This window comes from Apaloderma vittatum, unplaced genomic scaffold (genome assembly GCF_000703405.1).
Source record: "Apaloderma vittatum isolate BGI_N311 unplaced genomic scaffold, ASM70340v1 scaffold20472, whole genome shotgun sequence".
NCBI lineage: Eukaryota > Metazoa > Chordata > Aves > Trogoniformes > Trogonidae > Apaloderma > Apaloderma vittatum.
Genome location: NW_009705500.1, coordinates 2,946 through 29,910, shown reverse-complemented (window position 1 = coordinate 29,910; position 26,965 = coordinate 2,946). Strand labels below are relative to the sequence as shown.

The 26,965-nt window shown below is 41.9% G+C and overlaps 1 protein-coding gene across 1 annotated transcript; it reads left to right on the top strand.

Moving 5' to 3' along the window:
• The first annotated feature begins 276 nt into the window (after positions 1-276).
• PIK3AP1 (phosphoinositide-3-kinase adaptor protein 1) lies at positions 277-25,616 on the top strand. The gene is made up of 16 exons (XM_009865439.1): positions 277-350; positions 4,167-4,315; positions 5,009-5,153; positions 6,700-6,842; positions 7,905-8,037; positions 8,784-8,980; positions 10,738-10,927; positions 16,712-16,807; positions 18,405-18,584; positions 19,374-19,436; positions 20,393-20,598; positions 22,150-22,222; positions 22,623-22,778; positions 24,299-24,369; positions 24,552-24,661; positions 25,488-25,616. The coding sequence occupies exons 1-16, from the start codon at positions 332-334 to the stop codon at positions 25,540-25,542; spliced, it is 1,986 nt and encodes a 661-aa protein (XP_009863741.1). The 5' UTR covers positions 277-331; the 3' UTR covers positions 25,543-25,616.
• Positions 25,617-26,965: the final 1,349 nt, after the last annotated feature.

Here is a 26,965-nt window from a genome sequence, read left to right as displayed (position 1 = left end):
CCGTGCCTGAGTTTTCCCTGGGACTTTCCCCGGGTGTGAGTTTCTGCTGGGCAGCTGTGTGTGGAGCCCGACGGGGCAGGTGAGAAGGGGCTGTGGGGGCTGCTCTCTGTAGCTCAGCTACTGATACTTCCTGGAGGGGGGTATGTTCTTCAAGGGGAAGTGTGATTGGGTGTCTTGGACCACATTTCCTCCCCTTGCTGTTCTCGCAAGCATTTCACAGACTGGCAAAGATGGCTTGAAGTGTAGCCTTCATTTAAAGGGGCACAGAAAGGCCCTCTAGTCAAGGCAGAGCCATTTATAAACACAGGCTCTTGACCTACGGCAGCTACTCATGGAGAAGCTCAATTCAGGTATTCACTTTCTAATTAATCTGTTGTTCTCCTCCGTAATGGCTTCTCTAGCCTGGGTGTTATTACAGTGACATAATTGCAGATCTGTACGTGCAAATGAGTTGTCATTACTCAAATATCTTAGTGAGTGGGAAGCCTGATCTAACAACACATCCCTTTAGAACATAGATGTGATGGGATGATTTTCCCTTCCAGTGTTTGCATGTGCACAGGTCAGTAGCACATGACTGAAACTTGCAAGATGACCACAGCATCGTTTCACTGCTTGTGTGGGAAGTTGGTAATTTCAGAATTTTCTGAATGAAAAAAACGGATGAATAACTCATACCCAAAACCTGGAATGCCTGTTCTGTCAGCTGTTAATCCAATTACTGATTAACATTGCTTTTTTCTTCCTGTATTACCTAACAGCTCTCTTCTAACGTATGACCTCCAGGCAGTCAACCCGGTTACAAGAATGCGGAAGTGCAATACCAGAACTTCTTAAAAGCTCAAGTTATTCTTTATTTGTTAATATGTTTCTATTAATTTTCTATTATCAAATAACATCAGTAAAGCCGAGAGATTGGGGAACTTGTTCTGTCCCTGCTCCCCTCTTGTCCTTGCTTACTATAGGTGTTGTAGCTGAGATCCACAGCTTTAAGTTTCATTTTCCTCTGAAATGAACCATATGCTGGGCAAGTGAGGTACAAGTTACCACACTAGTGATTCCATATTGGAGTGGGGTTGATACCCTTAGCATCAGGATGCTGGCAAGTGTCAGCTTGTGCATATGTTGCAGGAACATTAATGCTTTGCTGTAATTTGGTCACCACTGGCTCTCTCTTATCTGTGGTGAGCTTAGTTTTTCTGATTTAGTCATACTGGAAATAACCAACAGAGATTACAGAGACACTATTCTAGTAACAATTGCCTCTTCTCCTCCTCTCCAAAAGCCGTGGTGTCTTGCTCTGCATGTGCCAAACGCCTGACGCAATAGCTATCATGTAAGGGAAGGATGTGGGACCACTGCTTGATTTTGTCCTGTGCAGCTGGGCATTCCCAGGTGGATGTGATCTGCCCTTTCCTAAGAGAAGAGTTTCCCAAAACTGGGATCTGGCTCTTGCAGTTGATTACTTTGAGCAGCATCAAAATACTGAGTTAAGGAATTTAAAACCTCAGTCTGTTTTTTGTAATATTTAGTACTACTGTCTGAAAATCCAAAAGACCACCTTCAGTGCATAGTTTTGTGTCAAAGTAGTCTCTTAGTCAAATCTGTGGATTTGTGTTGCTGCAATATTAAAATCTATTTGATAAGTTATACGTACAGTTCTGTCCATGTCTGAAATGTTCATGTTGGTGGTGATGCCTTACTTGAACTTTAGAGCTGCAGATTTTTGGCTCTACTCTTCCTACAGCAAACATTAAAGCAGCAATCTACTTGTACTCATGTGAGTAGGCTTATCTGCCATGTGGAGTGATTCACGTGCTTGATGTTAAGCATTTGTGCACCACTATTTGTGACAAAAATTTCAGGTGAATGATTTGCTGACATTTTGTGGCTTAAAACCTGTCTCCTGAAAGAAAATTTGTGTAAATATCATTCATAAAATCCTATCTAAATATATAGAAAATACATATATAGATTTAAATTCCTGACTGAATTCTAGCTTCACTGTTTGAAACTAGCAGGACATGAACACCTAACAGAAGCCTGCTTTAATAACTTTGGTTCTCATGATTTGTGGAAGCTTGATGTTCCCAGAGGTTGAGGGATTCTGAGCAAAACCTGAACTGTTGGCAGCCTCACTGCATGGATGGCACAGATTAGTGCAGTTGGTTGCTTAGGTCTTCCTCATCAGGACTGAGCATTTTAAACAGAACATTTCTTACTAATATAAAAACTCTGCCAGTGCAAATCTGAGATTTTATCTCGTAGATATTATGTACTTCTCTTTACAGATGTGTTATACAGTAAGTACTATAAAAACAATAACTTCTCAAATATTGTCTTAAATGCTTGACTGCTCTACAGTTTTACAAGGTTTGGAAGATTCTGGCCGTGAGAGATTAGAGTTTTAAGAATTCACACTAGTCTTCTGTCAATGGGAAGTCAGTGACTTTCACTTGAAGTTTTGGGAGACAGGGAAAATGATATGAATCATGAATAAAGAGCTAGAAAGTAGTAGTGTGCTAGATGAAAAATAGTCTGTTTTTTCTCTGTTTGCGAAAAGCATTTCTTAGCAGAGGTAGGAGACCCATAATCTATATTAGTTCTTGCTAGGGTTTTTTGCAGCTAGTGATAGCAGTTCAGTTTTGTCCTGATGTGGCCTAGAACAGAACCAATTCTGTTCAGTGATTTTACTTTTCATCTCGGTCTCTTCTAAGAAGCTGTACTTTCTGAAGTTAAGGACATATTTTTGCAGGCAGCACCTGCTTCTAGAAGTAATAATGCCCAATGTTTCTAGTTACTACCAGGGATTGGGATGCAGAACGGCTCTTCTTATGCTTGCTCTTCTGGTGACCAAGGTCGCTGCTGGATCTTGTGTGACATGTTACGGTGCTGTAAAGTAAAACATTCTTAAATAAAAGGTCACACCTGTGGGGAGGAACAGATAGGACTGGTGTCCCAAATCTGACCAACAAAAGTATTCCATGAGGGATCACAAGGGTTAAGCCCTCTTCTTCAATGGCTGATGTCTGAGAAGGGCTCTGTCCATTCTTCTGCCTTCGATTCCAACCTGTGAGTTCCTGAAACTATTTCCCAAATCCAGCTCCTGAATCTCATTTCCTGTCTGCAGCTGAGCCCAGTCTGGGAGTTTCCTGGTGCCTGCCTGCCTGGCAGCATCAGTGGTGATTCATCAGGGGAGTTTTGGTATTGATTTTGTCTATATTTAATTATTTTCTTAATAGTAGTAGTGTTGTTTCATTAAGACTGTTTTAGTTTTCTTTTCCAATCTGTAAGCCGCTCTCCCTTATTCCCTTTTCCCTTTCCTTTTGAGGAGAGGGGTTAATAGAGAACATCTCTCAGTCTGTCTAGTAGCCAGTGCTAACCCTTGACAAGTTTGCTTGCTCTTCCATCAATATCCATGCAGTTACTGGGGAACAGGAATGAGAACATTGTTGTGTACATACAGGCTATAGGATTGCATGTTTTTACTCCTGGGTCTGTTTGGGTAGAGTACTGTTACTCTTCAATACAAAGGCTCTAGTATATTTCATTTTCACTCTTATATAGATACAGGAGCTTGTAGTTCTTGCTCGAGGAACAGCATCCCTGCAGGCTACTGCCTTGTGTTGTATTTTATTGATAGAATAATGAACTTGGGAGTTGTGGTGACCAACATAAGCAGGATCCAGAAAACTAACAGTACTACTAAAATGAAAGAGAAGTTTTTCTTCTTGTACTTTAGGAGAGGAAGACTTAAGGCTGCTGCCTGTTCTATGGTGTATTTGGAGCACGTCTGGAGTCAGATGGGCCCAGCTGCCCATCGTTCTTACATTAGGTGTTGCCATACTAATTTTCCTATCTAACATGAGAAGAAACTATCCACCTCAGCAAAGAGTGGCATTGTTTGTTTTGTAAGCACGTTCAGTGCTACTCCAGCACTTTTGTGTATTTGTGAATGTTTCCCAGTGATCCTCTTAAGGGAAAAAAAAGAAGAAGCTCTGTAGTTCCACTTTTTTCAACTAGATCCCCTTTTCTGAGGCTTACTTTGAGAAGAATAGCAAGTTAAACCCCACCATCTCCCTGGCTGTTTCTCAGAATGGCTGTATGTCATACGCATTTTCAGCAAAGGTGAGTGATGTAACAGGACTCTGTATGCTTTTTTTTAGACTCAGGCTGTGACTCTGTGACTGATACAGAAACAGAAGACGAGAAGAACCCAGTTTACTCCCCCAGATTTGCCATGAGTGAAGAACATGGATCATTCAAGAGTACTGGGGACCATCCAGTGGTGCAGCCTGGCCGGATACGATGTGGGGTACTGTATGTCCACTCTTCGGGCTTACCGTGGGCTGGTGCAACCCATTATGCTGCTTTGTAATGGGTGGCTTTACAGGTTTGGGAGTTAGTACCTAATTCCCTTTCCATCACCTTCTGTCTCAGCCCCCTGTCCTCAGTGTCTCTGCTTCATAAGCTTGGTTCCCTAAGTCCAGAAGTAGCTTGGGATCAGGCAGCACCCAGTGCTGTCTAGGCTGCAATGTCACTTATTGACAGATAGTTTCATTAACATAGCTTCTTGTCTTGTGTGCTGTGAGGCAGGTTCATGCTCTTGACTCCCCATCTCATTCTGGTGAGATTTAGGGATGGCAAGTGGAGTAAGGTGATTGTAATGAATCAATTAACTCTACAGCCTCGATGCAGTCTAGTGTCAGAATACTGGTGCATGTCCTGCAAATGACTCTGGAGAGCTTGGATCATGGCCTCCTGTCTGAAAAAAAGCATTTCGTAGTATAGATACAAAAAGTCCAAGTTTATTCCTTTGTTTCTGTTTAGAAAGAGGCCACCTACCCAGTTACTCCCTGACTCGAAGAAGCTTCTGAAAACCATTCAGAACTATAAAAATGCAGATGATAATTTATGCGTTAGTTGTAATGACAACCAAATCCTTGACTTAACAAAGTAAGCGTTCTTATGGTGTGAACCTGCATGCTGTAATGCCTTTTTCTCTTAGGTACAGACAACAGTTTATATTATCATGAAATGTAAACTAGATAGTGAAGTGAAAACTGAAGTTGAATTCTCTCCAGAGAATGCGTCACCTGTGCGTGTGCTGGCTGAGATGGAGAATGAGTACACGATCTCTGTGGAGGCTCCAAGTAAGCTGGGCTGAGATTCACGCCTCTCCTCTCCCCACTGCTTCCTTTCTATCTCAACCTGCCTGTCCTGAAAAGTGCCATAGGAATAATGGTAAAGGTTGCAATGCAGGAAAACTTGAGGCCAGGAAGTCTTGACCTTGCGTTCTCCTCTGTGATGCTTCTGTGATGAGGAACTGGGACAGACTGCTGCCTGGGGGCTCTGTTTTCCCCTCAGCCGTGGCAGGGTTGCTCTGTGGAAACACCTTACTGTATGTTCTGAGACCAGACTGCAGCTTGCAGAGCACTTTGAACTTAACTGTGTGTTGCAACCACCACCACGTGAGCAGTGGCAGGGCACCAAGAGAAAGTAAGTGCCAGTAAATAATTGCATGACTATAACAGGATGTGCTTAATATGTGATGATCTGTCTGTGATTAGAGCTGAAACTGTTTATCCTGGCTTGCCTTTTAATTGAAATATGTTCTGTCACTCCAGTTAGTTACATTTACAAAACCATAGATTGTCTAAACTAGATTGGTTAGACTTTAGGAGCAAGATTTTGGATTACAGATTGCTAGTAGTGTCCCAGCATGATTTTATTTAATCTACTTTGATCTGTCTTCTTGAAGAGTCGTAGTGCCAGCTCTGAGAAAAGAGGCTAATAGTCATTATAGCAACTTCTGTAAAGTCAGTAAGGTGGGCTAATTTAAAAAAAAATACCTTATCTACATAAAAATGTTCAGTTTAACCTGCCTTAAATCAAGACTTATAATTTAGACATGACTGTGGAAACTAACTTGCACTTTGAATTATAAACGTGACCCTCACATTGGTGGAGTGTACAACTATGTAAGCTCTGCAGTTTCTTGCAGTAAGAGAAATATAATTTTTATTTCTTTCATGCGTGACTGTACCTATTTCATAATTTCCTGAGTTGTTAACAGCCAAGCAGGGAAAGGTTAATTTCAGTGGAATTCAAGAAATTTGTGTTTCAAAGAGAGTTCAGACCTATGAATGCATACTGGGCAAAACATCAAGAGGCTCACAAGGGGCAGGTAGGAGATAAATCCTGTGCATGGGTAAAGTTGCAAAGCTGGAATTCTTTTAAGTTGATTTTGTTCAGATGCTAGTGAGGCTGACAGGGGTTTCCAAATCCCAAGTTACCGCTCTAGTTTCTCTCCTCTTCTTCCCCAGCTCTCATATTTATGGCACAGTTTAGAGACTGCTCCAGAGAATGCCAAGCAGAGAGATGTGGAGCTTTCTAGTTTGAGGTGTTGTAGTGTTAATGTTAGTGGTCTGGACTTCCATTAGCAGAGGACCTAGCAGGTTACAGGTGGTATGTGTTGACATAGCTATGAAGAAGATAGTTCCAAACTACTTTTTTACCTACTGTTCAGACTAACATAATCTCCTTTTTTTCCTGACTCTTCATGAATTCAGTACAACAGAAACTGTTCTGGTGTCTCACTGTCAGTATCTCTAAACTCCTCCTATCCTAAGGGAATTTGATGCAGTCTCATTCCAATTGTTTGTTCTTAATGGTGATTTCTTCTCTTTCTTTTCACAGATTTAACCTCTGGGATAGTCCCTCTACAGATATATTCAGGGGACTTGATGGTGGGAGAAACAAGCATCATCTATCATACTGACATGGAGGAGATCAGCAGTCTGTTGGCCAATGCAGCCAACCCGGTACAGTTCATGTGTCAGGTAATGACTCCAGCAAGCGGCTCTTTCAGAGGCTGGACAAGTGAACATATGCAAAAGTGCATGCCATGAAGTAGCTCTTGTGAAATGAGGAAATGCAAGGTTATTTAGGGACTTTTGTATAACATCCCCTTTTAGCAAATGCATTTGTGCTGCTTCTGTCTCTGGAGAAAAGAGCTGGCTAAGGTGATTCAGGCTATCCAACTAACAACAACAAAAGCGGTCAGTCGATACTCACATGTAGACCTTGATGACTTGAAATGATTGGGATGACAGAACTTGATATACCAGAAAGTACCATAAAATTGTTTGGAAATTTGTACCTAAGGGTTCTTGGGAAAGATACAAAAAGGTAGCAAAGATTCATACTAGTGGCATGAATGGTTTGTTTATTCTTAGCACTTACTTCTTTAAAGACAGTCCTCAGTTCTCACATCATATATTGCACAGTTGAGATACCCAAATCCTATTTGGAGGGGTAAAGCTTGCATAAGCAAGTTCTCCAGGTGTGTTGTCTTTGTTATCTGCTGGTATGTCCCTGATCAGCCCTGTAGCAGAAGCTGAAAAAGTAGTGTTGCTAGTCATCAGCATACCTGGGGCAGGGGAGACTGACTTCCCCTTTATTTGAAGTTGTGGAGCAGTTGATACTTCGGGAATAGGCATGCTTCCCAGTCCCTGGCGAAGAATGAGTCCAAAAGCCAAACCTAGAGTGTGCGCTGGAGCAATTCAAGATGGACTAGTTCATACTTAGAGCAGGAGTGACACGTCATGGGAACAGTTTCAGAAGTAAGATTATACCTGGCAAGAAAGTAGGAAGTAACAGTTTCCTGTGCTTCCAGTTGCATGAGTGACTTTCTCATTTTACTTGGTCTTGTTGTGGAGCATGTGGTTCTCACCTGCTCAGGTTATTGATGCTCTGTTTCTGGATCAGGAATGTTCTTTACTTGACCTGAGCATTGCTGCCTTTAGTGTTTAGGCCTACAGTTTTCTACTAAATAAAGAAACACGTTTTAAAGCTCACCTTAACTGAATCTCCAAACAAAATCACTTTCCATTTATCTCTAGGCTTTTAAAATTGTGCCATACAGCATAGAGGCACTGGACAAACTGTTGACTGAGTCACTCAAGAAGAACATTCCTGCCAGTGGCTTACACCTGTTTGGAATCAACCAGCTAGAAGAGGAAGATATGACAACAAGTAAGTTGAAAGATTTTTGCTTTCTTTTAAAATTTCATCTATATCAGTTATTTTACCTTAGAGTACTTTACCACTGCGGTGTGCGGTACCTGCACATGCTACCTCAAAAATCTTGGATGTTTGGAAGCTAAATTTCTGGTGATGCCTGTAGAAGGGAAATTGCCATTTGGGTTATGTGTTCCTTTTTTTATTATATGCATCAGTCTCACTTCCTTGCACTATGACAGATGCAGTTTTCTAGGGAGATTCAAACACAACCAAAATGAAAAGATGATACTCCCCAAATTGTGTCTCTCATTTTCTCCCTTGTTCCTCTCCTAGTCCTGTGTGGCATTTCTCCCCAGCCCAGTCCTTTTTCCCCAACCCCATGACTCTGCTCTGGTGTAAGGTGCACAGTGGGCACTCAGCAATTGGATTTGTTTGGCACCTTGACATGGTTGCCCTACAGCAGCTGGATCCTACTGGAATGATGAACTAAGAGGTCCTTGCAAACCTGTGATCCTACATGCATTAAGCTATTACAGTACCAGCTTCCTCACTAAAGGTCATAAGACTTAAGTCTGGAGATGCACTAGATACCTCAGTTATTTGTGCAGAGTTAGCTCCATTTTGAAACTGTAGATACACTTTTTAGGACTTTCACACCACCTTTGGTCTGTACACTTGCTGGGAATTCTGTATCTCGCCTACTGGCTCTGTTGCTGCTAGAGAGAAACTTAGATTCTAACAGGTTCCTGTTCTCACAGATCAGAGGGATGAGGAGTTGCCAACACTGCTTCACTTCTCTGCAAGATACGGGCTGAAGAATCTCACTGCCTTGCTGCTTACGTGCCCTGGAGCACTGCAAGCCTACAGTGTGGCCAACAAATATGGCCACTATCCAAACACTATAGCAGAAAAGCATGGCTTTAAGGACCTGCGCCAATTCATCGATGAATATGTGGTAAGAGGAAGCAGCAGCCCTTCTGCGTTGTCCCACAGCAGGTGGCACTTGGGTAGCTGTCCGTTCCTCACCTGTTCTCTCAAGGAGCCCACTTCACAATTCAACTGTCTTTGAACTAACCCCATCCCCAGAAAGCAGAACTCTGAGTTTTGCAGGTTATGACATGGACTTGGCTCCAGCTGTACCAGGCAATTGTTTCTGTGGGATCCTTTGCGTATGTGTGGTTTATCCTTTCTTTTCCATTTGAGTTGTTTCCAGCCTGTATGCTTGAAAATAACAAGCAGCTCCTTGATTCAGATCACGTGAATTCTTGAGCAGGTTTTATTTGCCTATGCTTTCAGTTGAAAAGTTATGCGTAATTGTCCCTAAGAGTTGTCTTGATGGTGGTTGATAGATCTGCCAGCCTTAGTGTGGTTTTGCCAGCCAATTAGAGTAGTGTTTAAGCTCTATGCAGGAGGCATGGGTGGTTCTTAGGTTTGGGGCTTGGTGCTTGACATAAGCATGAATTTAGGCTTATACATTAGAGTAAATAAAAATGGTTCCCAGTTCTGAGATCAGGAGGACTGCAGAAATTGTAAATTGCATGGTTAAAATCTTTGCATTGGGATAAGGGAGAGATGCCTAGAAAGTCCTTCCAACCTCTCACTGCATTGCTATGCTTTTCCCATCTCCTTGTCTCCACCGGCAAAGTGACAGACCTGTGTTAAGAGTAGGTCCTGCTTAAGCTGTCTGCAGCTTGGTACCAAGGCACACAGAGGATCTGCACCAGTGTGTCCGCTGCAAGATAGTGAATAGAAGCACTACTAGTATGGGGTATCTGAAAAGCCCAGTAAACTCCTTTACTCACCCAATGTTTTTCTCTGGCTAAAATTCCTCTGCGCCTCCCTAAAGCCTCACATGAGCTCCCTGCCTGACCCGTTTTGACTGTGGAGGAAGCACGTGTAGAGAGTTTTCACACGCAGGCCCATTGAGGTGGCAGTTGTGGATGGAAGAACATCTTGTAGTACTGCAACTGGTTAAGATGGCTGTGCTTGTGACATAGTTGGAACTTGGGGAGGAGGCTGGAATGAAGATTTACATTTTGCTCCCTTGTGTGGTTTGGTGAATACCTACACTGCCCTCCCTGCATCCCATGTTGCAATACTGAGAAAGGGCTCTGCTGTCCTGTGAATTGAAAGGTGCCTGTATTACATGAACAGCTGCCTACTGTGAGGTTTCCTGTTAATCTCACAGAAAAGGGTCTGTGTTTCTCACTCTAGGTGTTAACGTGCTGCTGCTAATGCCACAGAACTGAAACTGAATCTACACCAAAGCTGAAACTTTGCTTTCTTGAAAGTGCTCAGCATGTGGCAAGCTTTACCCCTTATGGTCAGCTATGGCTTGCATCAAAATAGCTGTTGACAAGCATTTGTATTTTTAGAATGAGTATAGCATATGTACTAAGAGTTTGCAGACATTGAGTAGGACATGAAATTAAGAGGGTGAGAGGCTGTAACAGCTTTACAGAATGTGTCAGCACCAACTAATTTCACCTTTCTTACCTATTATTACAATGTGCATCTTGAAGGTTGGACCCAGACAGCTGTAGTGGGGATTTAATTCCTTTGAGAAGCCTTAGTCTTCGGGAATGGGCTGGGTTTAGAAGTTTCTTTTCCAGCAGTGATGGGAGAATGAGATTTTTTCGCTTTTTTTGATGGACCAAGTTCTTTTTTTAAATGAGATGTAAACATTATTTTCTTGCTCTCATTCCTCTCCAGGAAACTGCAGATATGCTGAAGAGTCACATTAAGGAAGAGCTGATGCAAGGCGAGGAAGATGAGTCTGTTTATGAATCCATGGCTCACTTGTCCACTGATCTGTTAATGAAATGTTCCTTGAATCCTGGCTCCGATGAAGAGCTTTATGAATCCATGGCTGGATTTGTTCCTGGTGCCACAGAAGATCTTTGTATGTATATTCATAGAATCATAGAATCATAAGAGGGTTTGGTTTGGAAGGAACCTCTAAAGGTCATCTTATCCAACCCCTCTGCAGTAAGCAGGAACATCTTCAAGTGGATTGGGTTGCTCAGAGCCCCTTTTCAAGAGGCCTCAACTGGTCTGTGTCTCTTACACACAGTAGCACCTCAGATGAGTTTTAGAGTAAGGGCTTATTATGGCTTTTCTGCTCTCACCACAGGCCAACCATGCTCCAGTTCTGATGTTGGCTGGCTGATAAAATTGCTTGAAACTTTTCTTTAATTGCCAGTGTACGAGAACAGGAACTGGTTCCTCAGTGCTCTGAGGACTCCCTGAACCCTGAACAAGTGAATTAGTGTTTGGAAAAGACCAAATTTTCTACCAGGTCGTGCTTTTCCCTCCTGCAATCCAGGGAGGTCGGGACATTCTGACTTACAGACACTGATGGAAAATAACACTATGTAAGATGTGATTTTACTGACAACTGGGAAGCTGAAAAACAAGAGCTCAGCTTCTGCCTCAACAGCTTGAGAACAAAAGAAAGCGAACATCTAGAAATGTGTACTGAAAAGATTATAATTGAAAAATCATTATTTGAATCCACTTGATTTATTGCTACAAATGTAGAGCTGATTCTGATAAATATACAGATATTTAACTTTTTCACCGTTCCATTAATAATCAGTAAGACCAATTGGAAATATCAAGTTAAGAAATTGTAAATTTGGTGTTTCTGCTTATCTGCCTATTTGGTCTGGCTTTATTCCTCTAATATATTTTATGATTCCCACAATAAGCAGAGAATCTAGCTTACTGCAGTACAAGTACCTGCATAAGGTCTTCTAGTGTTTCTGCAGTTTGAAGTGTGCTGCCTCAGGCGAAAGGCCTTCTCACTGGAACACTTTCACTTATAAACTGTTTCTGTCCTAGGCTGGTTATCTCCTCTTCTAGATTAAACGATGCTATAAAACACATTTTCATTGATTACAGAGTCAAGAAGACTGTTCGTTCTCTGTCTGAAATCATAAATTCTTTTCTGTGAAGTTTTGTTTGGCTGCTGCAGGGGTAGTTTTGCTACCAAAACCAGAATTATTCCGCCTTCAGGTGGAGATAAGCAGAAAGGCTGGTTGGACTTCTAAGCAACAAAGCTGCTGTTGTTTGCAGTACTGGGAGTGAGAGTTGTTAGATGTTGAAAGCTCTGCCTGCAATCAGTGCACTTCTCAATGGGGTTAATTCACTAAGTCTGTGGATGGGGAAAAAAAAAAAATCCTAAAACCATTAAGCCCAACTTGTCCTCTTCCACTCCTGAAATGTACAGATCTCCCAGAAACTATGCAAGGGATATTCCTTTATTACAGGGGTGCAAATCAAGCTCCCTGTAACTTGCCACTTTTGAAGTGGACTCTGAAAAGCCTCTCTGAAAATATTTTCATATTGCTTCAGTTTTAGATCAGAATTGCTCCCTGTCAAGAAAACCATTTGCCAGCCCTGCAGACTGTTAGTGGAAGAACTAATTGTTTTAAGATGCTTGTTTGTTCTTTTCTGCTGAAGATCCCCACCTCTATCAGTCTGCTGTCTCATTTGCTTGTATGTGTGCGTCTCCTTGCCTGTTTCTGTCAAACAAACCACATAAAGTTAAAGAGTCTAAGTACACAAGTTTTTCTGCCCTGACTTACTGTGACTGACAGATCTCAGGAGGGAGTTTGGCTGGTGTTTTGGATGAATATGCATAACAGAGCCTGCCTGTCTGACACTTGTGGAGATGGAGAGCTAGGAAAGGTTGCTCTGGGGTAGGAAAGGTTGTGTGTTTGAAGCCCAAGTCAGCCACTTTCTTCAAGGCTCCTCAGTAGCAAAGGCCCAGCAGGCATGTGTCCTTTGGGAGAGATTTCTGCAGGCACCAGCCACATCAGCAGGGTGGCGGAGGTCTATGGGATCAGCAGGGCTAGTAGGACTAGAAAGATAAACAACAGAGCTGTCCCTAAAGTAGGTACTTGTGATTTCTTTACCGAAAAGCAGAGATGGATAATTCTGTGTTTTAAAATGTTTTCCTTATTGGTGAGATGCTGTGTATGGCTTATCTCTAATACCTCAGCAAGGAATGTGACCGTGTTTCCTGCTTCTTCTGGAGTTCTCCAACTGCACACAAACCTTCGTTACTTCCACTCATGAGTCTTTTACTGAAAGTCTCTTTTTCTTATGCAGTCTGTTAGTCTTTGCTTGAATTTAACAGTGCTTAAAATCTACCCGTATTGTGACAGGTAAGGTCAAATTGGCACAATGCTTAACACTCAGATTGGTTCTGTCTAAGTGAAGGTGTTTCAATATTATTTAGAATACCAGCACACAGACAAAGCCTAACTGGAATTAGTGGGAGTGCTGTCTGGTTTAGAACTTCTGTCACAAATAAAGGCTTCAAGCTTTTGTACTGACTTAAAGGTTTGTGAGGATGAAAAATTCCCTGAGAAATCATAATCAACTTCTACTGAGGTACTTTCTCCAAGTCAGAGTAGCCCTTATGTGAGTAGTTATGACTGTGATATATAGGACAATATCTGTGCTATTTTAATTGTAGTCATACTGTTGCAGCATGCCCATTTAGTGTAATCGAGATGTGCTTCCACTACAGTTTTTCAGAGATCAAAGCAAGGTTGCATACCTCAGGGTCAGTTTGTCTGGCAGGAACTGGTTTGAGAGTAAGGTAACATAGGACTGGAGCCATTGTATGAGTTAAAAGTAGTAGCAAATACTGGAGTTCTGTTAGTACTTGTATTCTTCATCCCACTTCTGATTTTTTTCAGTGCACTTTTGTGGGGTTTTTTTTTCTCTCTACATTTAGTCCTGGTGAGACATTTACAGAGAAAGTGTGGAAGCTCTGCAAGGGCCCAGTTTTGCTTAAACTGATGTTGCATGAGAGCTGCACACACCTGTGTTGAGTTGCTCGTTGTCCCTTTAAGCTATGAGATAAATAACAAAATTTTTAAAAAATTGAAAAGCTTAAATTCATGGGCAGAACATTGCCTTGCTTCCTGCTAGAGGGGAGCATTCTTTCCCAGGCAGGTCTTAATGCCCTGGGCAGTGGAGATCATAAAGTACTTTTAACAAAATCAGTGGGGAATGTAGTAGCTACTGCTCTTACCTTGTTTGGTGTTTATTGATAATAAGATTGAATTGCCTTATTTAATATCTTATCATTAATCTAATTGTTTCCATTTCAAAAGAGCACTTCCCTCCTATTACACTTTTCAAATACCTGTAAAGTAAAACATAATTTTCCAGAATATGCTCTAGGTTGGTGCAAGTTGCAGGTAAATGTCGATTAGCTGAGTCACTCACACACAGTAGCAAACAGCAGCTGAATAGTAAGAACAGAGGATTACCTCCATCATATCAGTCTGGTAGTATGAACTACGGCATCAGATAAAATGCTTTCCTTTCACCAGCACCTCCTGCTGATTTTTACAAAACAAGTATTTTGAGTAGCCTGGAGGTGTATGCAAGAGGGACTCTGAGACCAAGGACTCCTGAAAGTGCTGAAAACCTGTTTGATATGTGTGAAACTAAACTGCCTTGTTTGTGCTTATGTGTTTCAGCTGACTAAAATCTATTGTCTGTAATTTGCAGCCCTCTGACACCTATAAAATAGATTCTAATTCACATGGAAATAAGTTGGGATGCCCTTATTTTGCTATGTTGTGTGTGCTCTTTCTCCTCTACCATTTTTATTCTGTTGAGACCAAGCTTTCAACACTATCCTCATTGATTTTTATTTTTTCTGTAGTTAATGCAAAGAAGGTTCATGTCATCCTTGAGTAAACTGAGAGAATTGTGCACAAAAATATAACTGCTTATAAAGTACTGAGTTGTGATTTATACCCACACATTGAAGCCTTTGTCTTGCCTAATAAAGGGCTCTGTAAAGAGGTAGCTTGCATCATGTGCGGGAATACCTGGCATCTAGGGGGAACACTGTAATTACTTTCTAATGGGTACCCACACTGGATATTTTAGCTGCTGTGAAAGGTGTGTAGGTCCTAACACATCTTCTGTATGTCTGTCTGTTTGCAGGTTGGTTGAGCCCCCTTCTGTACCCTCAAACTCTACAAAGGGAAACTGAAACTCTTTGAATAAATATCTTTTATCTACTGAATTCGGACATCTAGGAACTACTTAACTGTCTTCTTGCTAACCCTTCAGACCAGCTTTCCCCAATAGCCTCAGGAAAATCTGGGGACCTTTCCTGTGATACCCAAAGTTTGTGTCATAACCTTCTTGTCACTTCTGTCTTGCTAGCCTGTTTTTGCAGCAAGTGGAACAGAAGATGTCATTGATGAAGTTGAAAACTTCTTTTCAATTGCATTATGTGGGTGGGATGTTAGGCCTCATCTGTATGCAAGACAGACCTGTATGCAAGAGAGTAATGAATGAGGCGGCAATCATGCCTTCTAAGGAAAACTAATTTTGATGAATTTAACTACATTGACTGTGTGATAGAAAACAAACTCTGCAGTATCCTGTTGCACTGCTGGTTTAGTAATTCTGCAGAGAACAGCCAAAACTAGGAAGATACTGTTCCCTCCACAGAGAATGAAAGAAACTTTGCACACCTGTTGTGTTCTATTCTGCTGCCAAATCCATAAAGTAGTGGCTTTCCTCCAGGCTTTTATTTGCTACAGGTTCATTTCTAAAAGCTACATTAAAAATAATGAAGGTGGCTGCAAGGTGGAAAAATTGCTCTACAGAAAAATACAGGCCTGGAGTGCTGATTCTTTAGGATGCCTAAATGTCAAATCTGTGATTCCACGTAGTGCAGCAATACTTTAATGAACTTTATGTTAGATTGATGGTGAGCATCTTGCTAGCATAGTCTTAACCTTTTCTCATAATCTCCTCAGCTTTGCAGGAAAAAATAAGAAATGTCAGCAAATATTAAAAAGACATTTATAAAGAATTATTTCATATTCTTTCATGTAACCCAGACCATCCACTTTACATAGTGATAGATTTTTCACAATGTGCTCCAACAATTCACTTATATCAGCAAGCCTCAACGGTACATTTGTATCACTCTTGTTTTTAATATCATAAGGAGCATGGTTACCTACCACTTTATTTTAGTCTTAGGATTAGTTTTACGCTTACAGTGAGGTTGACCATTTTTTAAAAATCAGAATTCTTCATGTCAAAACACCGACTTAAAGTATTTTATTGTTTGCTGGCACTTCTTTCTCAATAGTAAATTATCACCTGATCCTCACAACACCTTCCAGTCCAATGAATTAACTCGACCAGCTGTTTTGTCTTTTATCCAATAAACAAAACAAATACTATCTTCTGTATCATGGGCACATTGCCCTTAATGTCTAATGTTTTGCCAAGTTGCAGTTTCTGCTCGGTTTGGCCTCTCGGGAGCACTGTGCAGAGACCAAAACCTTCACCTGACCAACACACTCTCAATAATAGCTAATTCTCAGTGCCTGCTTGGAGCCTTGTCAGAACTTCTCAATAAGCAGTGTTAGTCAGCCTCAAGCGTAACTAAGCATCAGGCAGCTGGCAAAGATTTGTGCAGAGTGGACTGAACATGGGAACTTAGGAACATTTTTGATGTGAATTTCTTGTCAGATGCCTGCCTTCCTCTTTGATTTTCACCATAAACCAAAGCTCTAATGAGATATATCACATAATTTTATTATATTATGTTACATTACATTGTTCCAAAATGTTTAAAGGCATAATCAACAGATTCATCTTTCTGTGGTCTTTTGTTTTTTTCCAGATGTAGAGATGCTTCAGTCCAAACCAGACACTCCAGTTGCAGGAGATGAAGTTTCTCTAACTACAAAAGACTCAATGCTCCGCAAGTTTTTAGAAGGTACGACCTGTTTGGAGAGAGGGATAGCAGTAGCACAGTTAAAGCAGTTAAATGGATCTTGATATTTCTCCTTGATTGGTTCAGAACAGGAGGTGGTCCACATTGTTTGACGTGGATAGCTTTGCCTTAGTGAGTACAAAGGAGGCATGATAGAAGAAACAGCTTGTGGGGTGATGGGGTTAGTTTCTTACCAAAGAGGGGTAATTTCTAGTTCCAGTCTCTGCCTACCAGTTAGTGTATGCACACAGCTGGTATCTATTCAGGAATGTGAAGAGATTTCAGATTCAGAACTTGAATATAGTTCAGGAATTTGAATAGATAGTCTTTTGTCCTTATCTTAGTAATTGGAATGAATTCTAGTGTCCTGATGTGGATGCAGGTTCCCCTCATGTGTAGAGGCTGAGTATAAAGTAGAGCAGCACAGGCTAGTGCTGAATTTTAATGTAGATGCTTTATTCAAAAGTTCATCCATTGAAAAGAGTAGCCTGGAAAGAGGAGAAGAGCTGCTGGCTCCTGAACCTGATTGATGCTCTACTGCTTTCGAGCTCCCTCTGCCTTCTCTGACTAAAGCCAGACCTTGGCTCCGTGATGTACCCATTGAGCATGATTGGCTTGTCCAAGCCTTTTCCTGACTCTGCCTCACCAGATTCCATGAGATACAGGGTCGCTTTTTCTGGGGGACCCAGTTGGTCTCACAGCAAGGCTAAATCTGGGACTTTCAACATGTTGTTGTGTTATCCCTGCCAACACCAGTGCTCTGGCAGTCCTAGTGCATTGACTCAACTACGTGTTACAACAACACTAAAAGAAGGTTAGTCCTGTAGTTAGGATACTCATTTGTGACCTGGTAACAGAGTGGGGAGTTAGTCCAGGGGCTCTTAATTATTTTTGCTAGCGTGCAAACAGAGGGCAACTAGCTTTTAAATTGGGTATGACAGCATTGCAGTCATCACAGAATCACAGAATGTCAGGGGTTGGAAGGGACCTCAAAAGATCATCTAGTCCAGCCCCCCTGCCCGAGCAGGATCACCTACAGTAGGTCACACAGTCATATAGGAGTGAAAACAGAATGGAGAGGATGCGATGGTGTAAAGGTAGCTGAGCCTGTTAAGTACAGACATGCGTACCCAGCTCCCTCTGAAACACATTGTTCTGAGATGACATACATTGTCAGCTGATGGTGACAGCTCATTTCAGGCAAAGGAATAATCCTCTGTAGTACTTTGTAGACCACCACAAGTAGCTTTTGGAAAACAGTGCTCTGTGTGATTTGTTAACTGTTATAGTTTGCTAATTAGTTAATTGAACTAACTGTTTCTTGGGTTCTTAAAAACAATTATGAGATTTTACTCCATGGTATCTTCACCAGAACAGATGGTACAGGCTTAGTGGCAAACACTCACACGCTACTACATCTTCATGAGTTTATCAAGTCCTGTCTTAAGGGGCTTTGGCACTTTAAGTCACTGCAAAACTGGATGTTTTTGCCTGTGAAATGGCTGGCTTGGTAAGGATTTGGTATGTAGTGCATCTGGAGGGATCTGGTATTCAGTGAAGTGGCCATGTTGTTTTTCTTACAAACCCTCTTCTGATGTAGGCAGTAGCATGGATGTGCCACATTCAGAGGAAGAAGTTTACCAGCAGTATGGTGAAGATGTATACTACTCAGTGGAACAAGATACTTTTCCACAGGAAATGGCTAGCAGACCTCCAGTTCCTGTTCCAAGACCAGAATCTAGCTCTCCACAGCCGGACAATGAGCTGTACATCTCCAAAAGTAAGTTGGGTACCAGGACCTAAACTGTAAACTAATCAACTGTATGAATGGCCGTGAAATGGGCTGCAGTTGCTGAATAAACACCAAGAAAATCTGCATGTTTTTGAGACCCCTGGATTATTTGGCTTGAGATGGGTTACCTTGGGGATCCAATTTCAGATCTGTTTTTCATCTTCTGCCTGTTCTGTAAATGTGAGGATGTTGTATACTGAGGTCTGGGCCTGAGCTTGCTCTTAATGAAAGCAGTAGGACAACAGATTACCTTCAAACGGCGTAAGCAAATCCAAATAAATAGAAACGATCCTGATATTACAAGGACACAATCAAAGTAATAAATTGAGACATTGCTGCTCTGTAATGGTATCGTTGATTCAGTAGCATTTCTATAGGACATGATTCTATACCTTATTACCTCCCTCTGAAGTGGGGTGTAATTGAGATTGAAGAAAATTGTGCCTCTTAGTTTGCTAGGCAGTTTTGGAAATCTTGGACATATTTCACAAGTGTTCTAACAAGAACTACAGTAGCATGTGGGAAAATAATTTCAGTGACTCCTCCTTCCCATCCCATGACAGGACTGTGGGAAGAGCATTTCTGGGTTTCTCTTAGAGATGGCTGAGCTAAATTCTTTGAGGTCAATAGGAGGGGAGTTTTACTGTACAACTCCTTACCTTATTTTCTTCAAAAGATTTAGTAGGGTGCAGAATTTTGTATGCTTCCCATATTCATCTTTGCTAGTTCTGTCTTCATGAGGTGCATTTCAGCATCTAAAGACTTTTTACTTTACAGTTTTTGCACAGAAAGCTCAAAGACCTGAAAATCTCTATGTCCCCAGAGGAAAGTTTAAGAAAGGTAAGTCAGAAGTTCATCCAGAAAACCTTTCCAGTAATCCAAAAGCAAATCTGCTGAGGTAGCTTCTTCTGTGTGAAGTGTGACAGAATAGTCTGTTTTACAAGGCTCTGGGGGTAAGTGTGCTACAGGAATGACTCAACCTTTGTGATCTGATATGATATTGGAAATTTTTTGTAACTGCAGAGTGTACGGGGGGTTTATCACATACTGTACATATCCACTGTCTTGGACTTTATCCTTAGTCAGGTTCATAATGATCATTGAAGTCCTTTTTTATGTTGTGACCCATATTACCTTGTGGGGTCAATGTCCCACTTTTGTTCTTTTGGATATATCCACTGTCTGTTTATTATTTCCTGGGATTTAACCTTTTGTGAACTGCTTGCCATTGATGTTCCAAAACTGTGCCCTTATTCGTGCACTTCTTATCACGTGCCCTATCAGAGCGCCAGGAGCCCCATCTGCGCCTTTATTTCATATGTTGGTAACTCCTTCTTATGTTGCAAATGAGTTACAAAGACCCAACATCAGCAGGATGAGTTTTCACCTTTCTGTTTCTGGAGTTATACTGCACCAATTACCTAGGGAAGAGTCCAGCTTTGTGACTGACAAGGTGAAAGCTCTGTTTTGTGGATTGCTGAGGAGAGAGATTTTTGCTGTGAGGAAGCGGAGCACTTTAAGGAATATGTTTTGTGCTGTTCACTGAAATTATGTTTTTAAGAACAGAGATTATCCCTGGGACGTATTTGCATACAAAGTTACCTCTGAGATGGGCTTTTAGCCCTGACAAATAGCAAGCATAAAGACCAAACACTCCTCTGGTTAGGGAAACTTTCAGTCTGTAATAGTGATTTTTTTTGTATCTCTGCTATATCAAGGGTGCTTGAGTTTCTTTGTATTCAGTGAGGAAGGTAGATGCCACAAGTTCAATAATATTTTTCATGTTCTCTCTTCAGAGACGATAGTCAGGCCTGTAAGGGACATGTCTCAATCAAGCATATATGATCCATTTGCCGGAATGAAAACTCCAGGTCAGCGGCAGCTGATTACATTACAGGAGCAAGTGAAAATGGGCATACTCACCGTTGATGAAGCTGTACTTCATTTTAAGGAGTGGCAACTGAACCAGAAAAAGAGATCAGAATCATTCCGGTTCCAGCAGGTACAGGCTTATTGCACTGATGTTTAAGAAGTACAGATGTCTTTCTAGGTGTACATCACAAGCTGTTCAGTGTGTGTACGTTTCTTTCCTGGCTGGAGCAGGAAGACTGATAACACAGTCCCACAGCTATCAGAGCTCTCTCTTGACACAGAGGGGCTGCTCCCATGCAGCAGCAAGCAGGTAACTGTTTTACAGATCTGTTTGTCTTGCAGTAGTACTGTTAGTTTGTGGAATCTGTACACTAGGAATCGGGCCAAAGCCAGTTGGCTAAGTTACTTTTCTAGAGGTCACCTAGCACCTGCCTGCTCGCAGGGGGCTTCTGTGATGAACATTTAGCTTGTCAGTTCTCATCCATTTCAGATCAGTGAATTCTCAGTGTCCCAGATGGTGTATTGGCTTTAAAGTCCTGTCTTGTAGATGGTCAAATCCCTCCCTGGGTGTTTGATGGTCCCAAGACTACTAGTTCTTTGCAGCTGGGCAAGGTCTAGCAGGAGTCATTAGTGAAAGCACAGTGTTTGGGTGGTTCAGCTGGGTGAGGGAGTTGTTATGTTGGCATAAGGACTGGAGGAACTAGCAATCTTAGTTTTAAATTTCCATTCTCAAGTTAGAGTGAGTCTTCCTCTTTAAACCCACTGCCTACTTCTTTTTGGAGCCTTTTGTTCCTGCTGCAGCAGCCTGCTCTCTCACTTGAGGTGCTGTTCTGTGGTGTGTAACACTGTTTTGGGGGCTGTCAGGACAATCCTCCTGATTCTCACTTGGAAGTGTCCTCTCTATGGAGAAACAGTTGGAGGAATCCCCCCTTCTGTCAGTAAAGAACACAGTGCCACTTCAGTAGATGTCTGTAGCAGATAGGAAGTGGTGTGCTCTGTGCCTCATGCCATGAGCAGCTTTCGAAGTCTCTGCTCTGGATCCCGCCTCACAGTACAGCAGTTGCTCTGTCTGCTTTTCTGCCTATTCAGGCCTTCCCTCCTCTTACACATGTACATATTTCCCTGCTGGAAAAGTTGTCTTTTTTTCTTTTCCTCCCCTCTTTCCTTAGTGCCATACAATGGTGAAAAGACTTTGCTCCCAGTGACATTTCCAGTTGTCCCTTCTTGCTTCAGCGAGCACATCCTGAATTCTTTCCAAGTTGTCCCACACATTCTGGGATGTGTGGCAGCCTCTTCTGTCCCTGCAGTCAGAATTGTCTGTTCATGAGTACAGAAAGGACTGTGCAGTTACTTGGTCGTGGGTCTCCTTTCTGTGCCAGTGTCACAGTGGAAACAGAAAATAGAGGGAGTTTTAAATCAAATGTGCTACTTATCTCTAGCTGCCAAGTGAGTCTGTGAACTTGACCTACCTTAACATACACAATGAACATCTGAAAAAACTGGGCTTCTCTAAAGGGGATAGATTAAAACCTGTTGACACAGTTTGGACTTCAGCCAGGTCTAGCAGGCTTTGTTACAGCCTGGTTGCAATATCAGCTGAAAAGTAATACTGGTATTGTCAGAAAGCTGCTAATTCCCCTTTATCCAAAGACCTGAAAATAATATCTTGTGGTGTTTCTAGGAAAATCTGAAACGGCTACGAGACAGCATAACCAGGAGGCAAATGGAGAAGCAAAAAAAAGACAAAAGTGCAGGTAACAGTCTCTGGTTTTGACATTCTGTGGTAATGAAGCAGCTAACAGTATTTATAGGCTCTTTCAGGTAGAAATATCTCAATGTGTATTTTAGTTATGTGATATTTTAATCTTGATCATTCATGTGCTGGCAACAATGACCAACACCGAGGTTGCGGGTTCGATTCCTGCTCGGTCCCCGTGTGTTGCCTGGTCTAGTCGAGAGGTGGCGTCCCTGCCCATGACAGGGAGGTTGGACTTGATGATCTCTAAGGTCCCTTCCAGCCTAGGCCATTCTATGATTCTGTGTAGTTATGATCGATCTTATGTGATTGTGTTTAACGTTGTTCTCCGGTGCAAAGGTGTCACTCGGACGCTATGCTTGCATAGACCCTTCTGAGCTGTTCATTTTCCCTTCCAGATTTGGAAATTACAGTGCCCATTCGACATTCTCATAATACGCTGGGGAAACCAGAATGTGGAATTTATGAGTATGCCCCCAGGAAAAACCTTTTTCCACCAAAAAAGGAGTTAAAGCGAGGGGACTGGAAAACAGAAAGCACATCCAGCACAACAAGTAAGCAAACCCCGAGTGTCACCTTCTCTACAGGAAAACTAGATGGAAAACAGCTCCTCAGCCTGGCTTTAGAGTCAGGTCAGGACAGGACTTCTCTTACTGAATCCCAGTGCTGACACTGTCACCACAAACCCTGCGTGCCTCAGGCTGGCTGTTCTCAAAATGGTAAAAGCAACTCCAGAGACATCGAGTTGTTTTGGGTATCTTGTATCTGCATCTCTGCAAGAGGAGAACTTCAAAGCTGAGTGAAAGACTCCCTTGAGCCTTGTCAGGGAAGGCATATCAACTGGCCTCTATGGTTAAAAGTAGATGGCAGCTGGTCTCTTAGAAAAAAGGATGCTCCCTTGCTGTGACTCCAGCAGACAGTGTGCTCCTATGGTCTGAAGGACATAGTTGTAATGCAGGCTAGGAACCAGTCTTGACATGTTATTTCCTTTATTGTTGTAGATAAAGAACAGGATTTTTCATTGGTAACTGTGGGACCTCTTGAGTGATTTGGACAGTCTGCACATTTTTATTATCTTTGGGTTTTAATAGGTTTAATTTGTGCAAATCAAATGCCTACATTCTTACTGTTACTGCAGACTGAGCAATTCTTGCAGAAATTGTTAAGATAATTTTGATTCTTTGAAAGGAAAACTGAGTCCCAGTGAGGTTACCACTTTTGTGGTTCTTTGCAAGATATAGCTGGCACACATCCAGAATAGGTGCCAGAGGCAGCTAACAGCAGTAACGTGCATGTAAGCAGTTGTGAGAGAAACATTAACGAACCTGTGGAGTTCACTGTGTGCAGCTTGGCTGTCCTTCCTGTGACATGATTGTGAGAACCAACCCTACCCCAGTATTTAGCACTCTTAAGTGCTGCTGTTTGTACCCACTGATAGAGCTACCTCACTGAGCCTGGGAGGGACTGCATATTAGGAGAAAACCTCTCTAGCTTCCATCTCAGTATATCGGTTTCTGAACGTTATTGTCCCAGTATTGCACAGCCCTATAGAACTACAACCAGCCATAGCAGTGTAGGATATGTTTGTGAGTTGCTGTCCCCTTTGGAGATGACATGACTGATTGCAAAAACATTTCCTTCTCTGAGTCCATGCAAGTTAAATAGATTTGCATAAATGGTTGCTGAAAGTTGTTTGTTCAGACTTGTCATTTTTAGCTCTGAAACAGACTAGGAAACATTCCTGTCATAAGATACAGATTTGATGGGTGGACTGTTAGGTGGGTAAGGAATTGGTTGGGTGGATGCACCTAGAGGGTACAGTTCAGTGCTTTGATATCTAGATGAAAATGGGTGTCAAGTGGTGTCTCTCAGGAGTTCATACTGAGACCAGTACTGTTTAATATCTTGATCAATGATATAGACAGGGAAATTGAGTGCACCCTCAGCAAGTTTGCAGATGACATCAAGCTGCAAGAAGTAAGCATGGGATTAGAAGGAGTCTTGAGTTAGTGGTTTGCAGATAAATCACCAGGATTTAATAATAATTTTGTTTTCTCTTGCTTATTCACTCCAGGTAGTGCAAGTAACCGCTCCAGTACTCGAAGCATATTGAGTGTCAGCAGTGGGATGGAAGGGGACAGTGAGGTAAGTTCTCACTTGTGCTATATACTGGTCCACTGTCCTTAAGTACATGACTTTGTTTTCATGAAAAAAAAAAGGAGCTCAGGGATGGCATTGCATTTGCACAAATGGTTATCCATTTCTGTTGGGATAGCTAACAAGAATGAAATTCTGCTGGTCTGTATCCTCTTCCCTTCATTTTTTAGGACAATGAAGTCCCAGAAGCAACGAGAAGCCGCAGCCCAGTTGCCCACCAAGCAGAGAGGCAACCTTTCCCAGAAAGGCCTCCCAGAGTGCCTCCTCGAGGTGCAAGCAGGTAAAGCTAAAATGCAGATCAAACACGAGCTTCCAGTGAATCGATATGGAAGCCTTGAGCAGAAAGCAAGGCGGGAAACAAACGGGTCTTTGAACAAAATCTGCCAGACTAATATTTATAAACGCACACTGTTAGGGATTGTAAGATCCTTATTTCTCATCTGTAATACTTGGTGGGATTCGTTTCCTGAGGTAACATGCCTATCGTGATGCTATTGCTGTGGGTCCCACACTGCAAGGGGCAGCACCCTCGAAGCACACCATGCTTCCCATAATAACACAGACCCAGGTAGAATAGTATCCTGCTCCTGGCAGAGATTTAGGACCTGATACTGCTGAGAGGATCCTCTTGGAATGGATAAAGTGTAGCGCAGAGGGAATTACCTTTATTTTCACAAGTTTCTGTTCTCTCCAAAGGACACTTGTTTACATTTATGATTGGCCTCAGAGTAAGAACTGCACTGGTTTTATAAAAGGTATTGAGGGGTTTTGTCTTGATTTGATCAGACGACCACAACCTTAAGTAATTTGTAAATATTCCTTTAGCCCAATCAGTGCAAATCTATGAAGTCCAGACCTCAGAGGCTTATCTAAGGACAGATCATAGTAAAATTCTCCAGCTGTTAAAACAGTAATTACTGATGTGTGGTGCAGTAAGTTCTGTATTTTGACTTGGCTTTGGCAAGAATATAGCTGGAACTTATCTGTAGTTAGGTTGAAAAATAAAAATTAATCTTTAGATCTCTTCCCTTGCTCTTCATCTAATCTTCAGGAGAAAGCTTGTACTCTACTATTTTTTAATGTATTTGCATTCTCTCTTTTTATAGGCCTGTAAGCTGTGAAGGCTTTTATCCTCCACCTGTGCCCCCAAGAGGTCGCTGAATCTTGTAACATCTGTGGAATATGAGATTTTTCTGTTTGTATGTGTTTTGAGGTTGTCTTAAGTTATTTATAAGCGGGACACCAAATGTTGTCTTCCATTTCTCCTCCCTAAAGCTCTGCTGACTTTTCTCATGATTTTCATTGAGACTTGTTGGCCTTCTGTAACTTTTTTGTGTGGAAGAATGTCCATGCTTTGGGACTTCAAGAAATGGTTGGGAAGGAGAATGCCGATGTATGTCTTTGCAGCCGTGCACCAACATGAAGTTCCCTTTGACCAAGAGAAAACACGTGTCCTTTTAGAAACTAAATTGTGATAAGAATTGTTACCAAAACTCTCAATACATCCGACAAGGGCTTGGCTGGAAACCATGCTTGAAAAAGTAAAGAAAATAAGTTGTTTGAAGACGTTGTTTGAAGAACACTCATTACAGCAGGTGAATGTACTGCTGGTGGGTATAACATTTTGGGTATGGATACACTGACCTTTCAGAAGGTGTAGAATCTCCCTCTAGCAATCATTAAACCATGGGAGGATGAGAAGTCATCCTTTTTCAAGAACATATTTTGTGTACAGCCTTGAAAACACCTTTCCCTTTCCCTCCCTGAAGAAGACAGACATTAACAAGGTGGTGTGTGTGCTGCATTTACCATGAAAATTCCCAAGGCAGCTGGTAAGGGGCCTGCTGTATCACAAAACAACTGTACTTAAACCTTTACTGCGGAGGGGGTGGGTATGTTGTTACTTAAAATCACGACTGACCTCTCAGATTAGACGAAGGAACTGGCAACAGTGCTGTGTTCTGTATTTCTTACTTATATTCATTGTAGAAGCAATACGAAGGCATTTCACTTTGTGCTCTGGAATAGCAGAGGGAGTCTCCAACCATAAATGCGCACACCTCACAAAAATATGAGCCATGTAGTTAGCCTGCTGCAGTGGAAACGGGCAGCCTTGGGGGCTGGACTCTGCTTGCTCTACTCTTTTTTTCTAGTGTCATTAGTCAACAACCTCTGTGTCCAGCATTTTTTCTGCCTGCGGCTTACAAACTTAACGAGAGCTTCCTGATTTGGCTCTCTGTTCCAAAGGTTGAAAGCATATAAAGCAGAAATTAATTTTGAGTCCTCATCTCAAAGGACTCAAATGATGGAAGTGAAGTGTTTTGTTCTTTTGGGAGTTGGTTTGATTTGGCTTTTCTTCCAGGACTTGCAATCTTTTGTGCATATCCTGCCTCTTGGGGGACAAGTAGAGAGCTCTGGCTGTCCATGAGTGATGCAGATGGCAATTCTACAATATAACATTCAGGGTACAGAATTAAGCATCGTTACCTACTTGATTTTCAAGCTATTCCCCCTCTTTCAGCCCTGAGAGGGATGTAGATACATTCGTATAAGGGTATCCCTCAGGTACAGGTAGGACATGTAA

Bases quoted from the DNA above. Each gene is read 5' to 3' on its own strand.
- PIK3AP1 (XM_009865439.1), top strand. The intron at 4,316-5,008 runs GTACTGTATGTC...TTTTTCTCTTAG, and splicing joins CTGGCCGGATACGATGTGGG to GTACAGACAACAGTTTATAT. The intron at 22,779-24,298 runs GTAAGCAAACCC...TATTCACTCCAG, and splicing joins AAGCACATCCAGCACAACAA to GTAGTGCAAGTAACCGCTCC.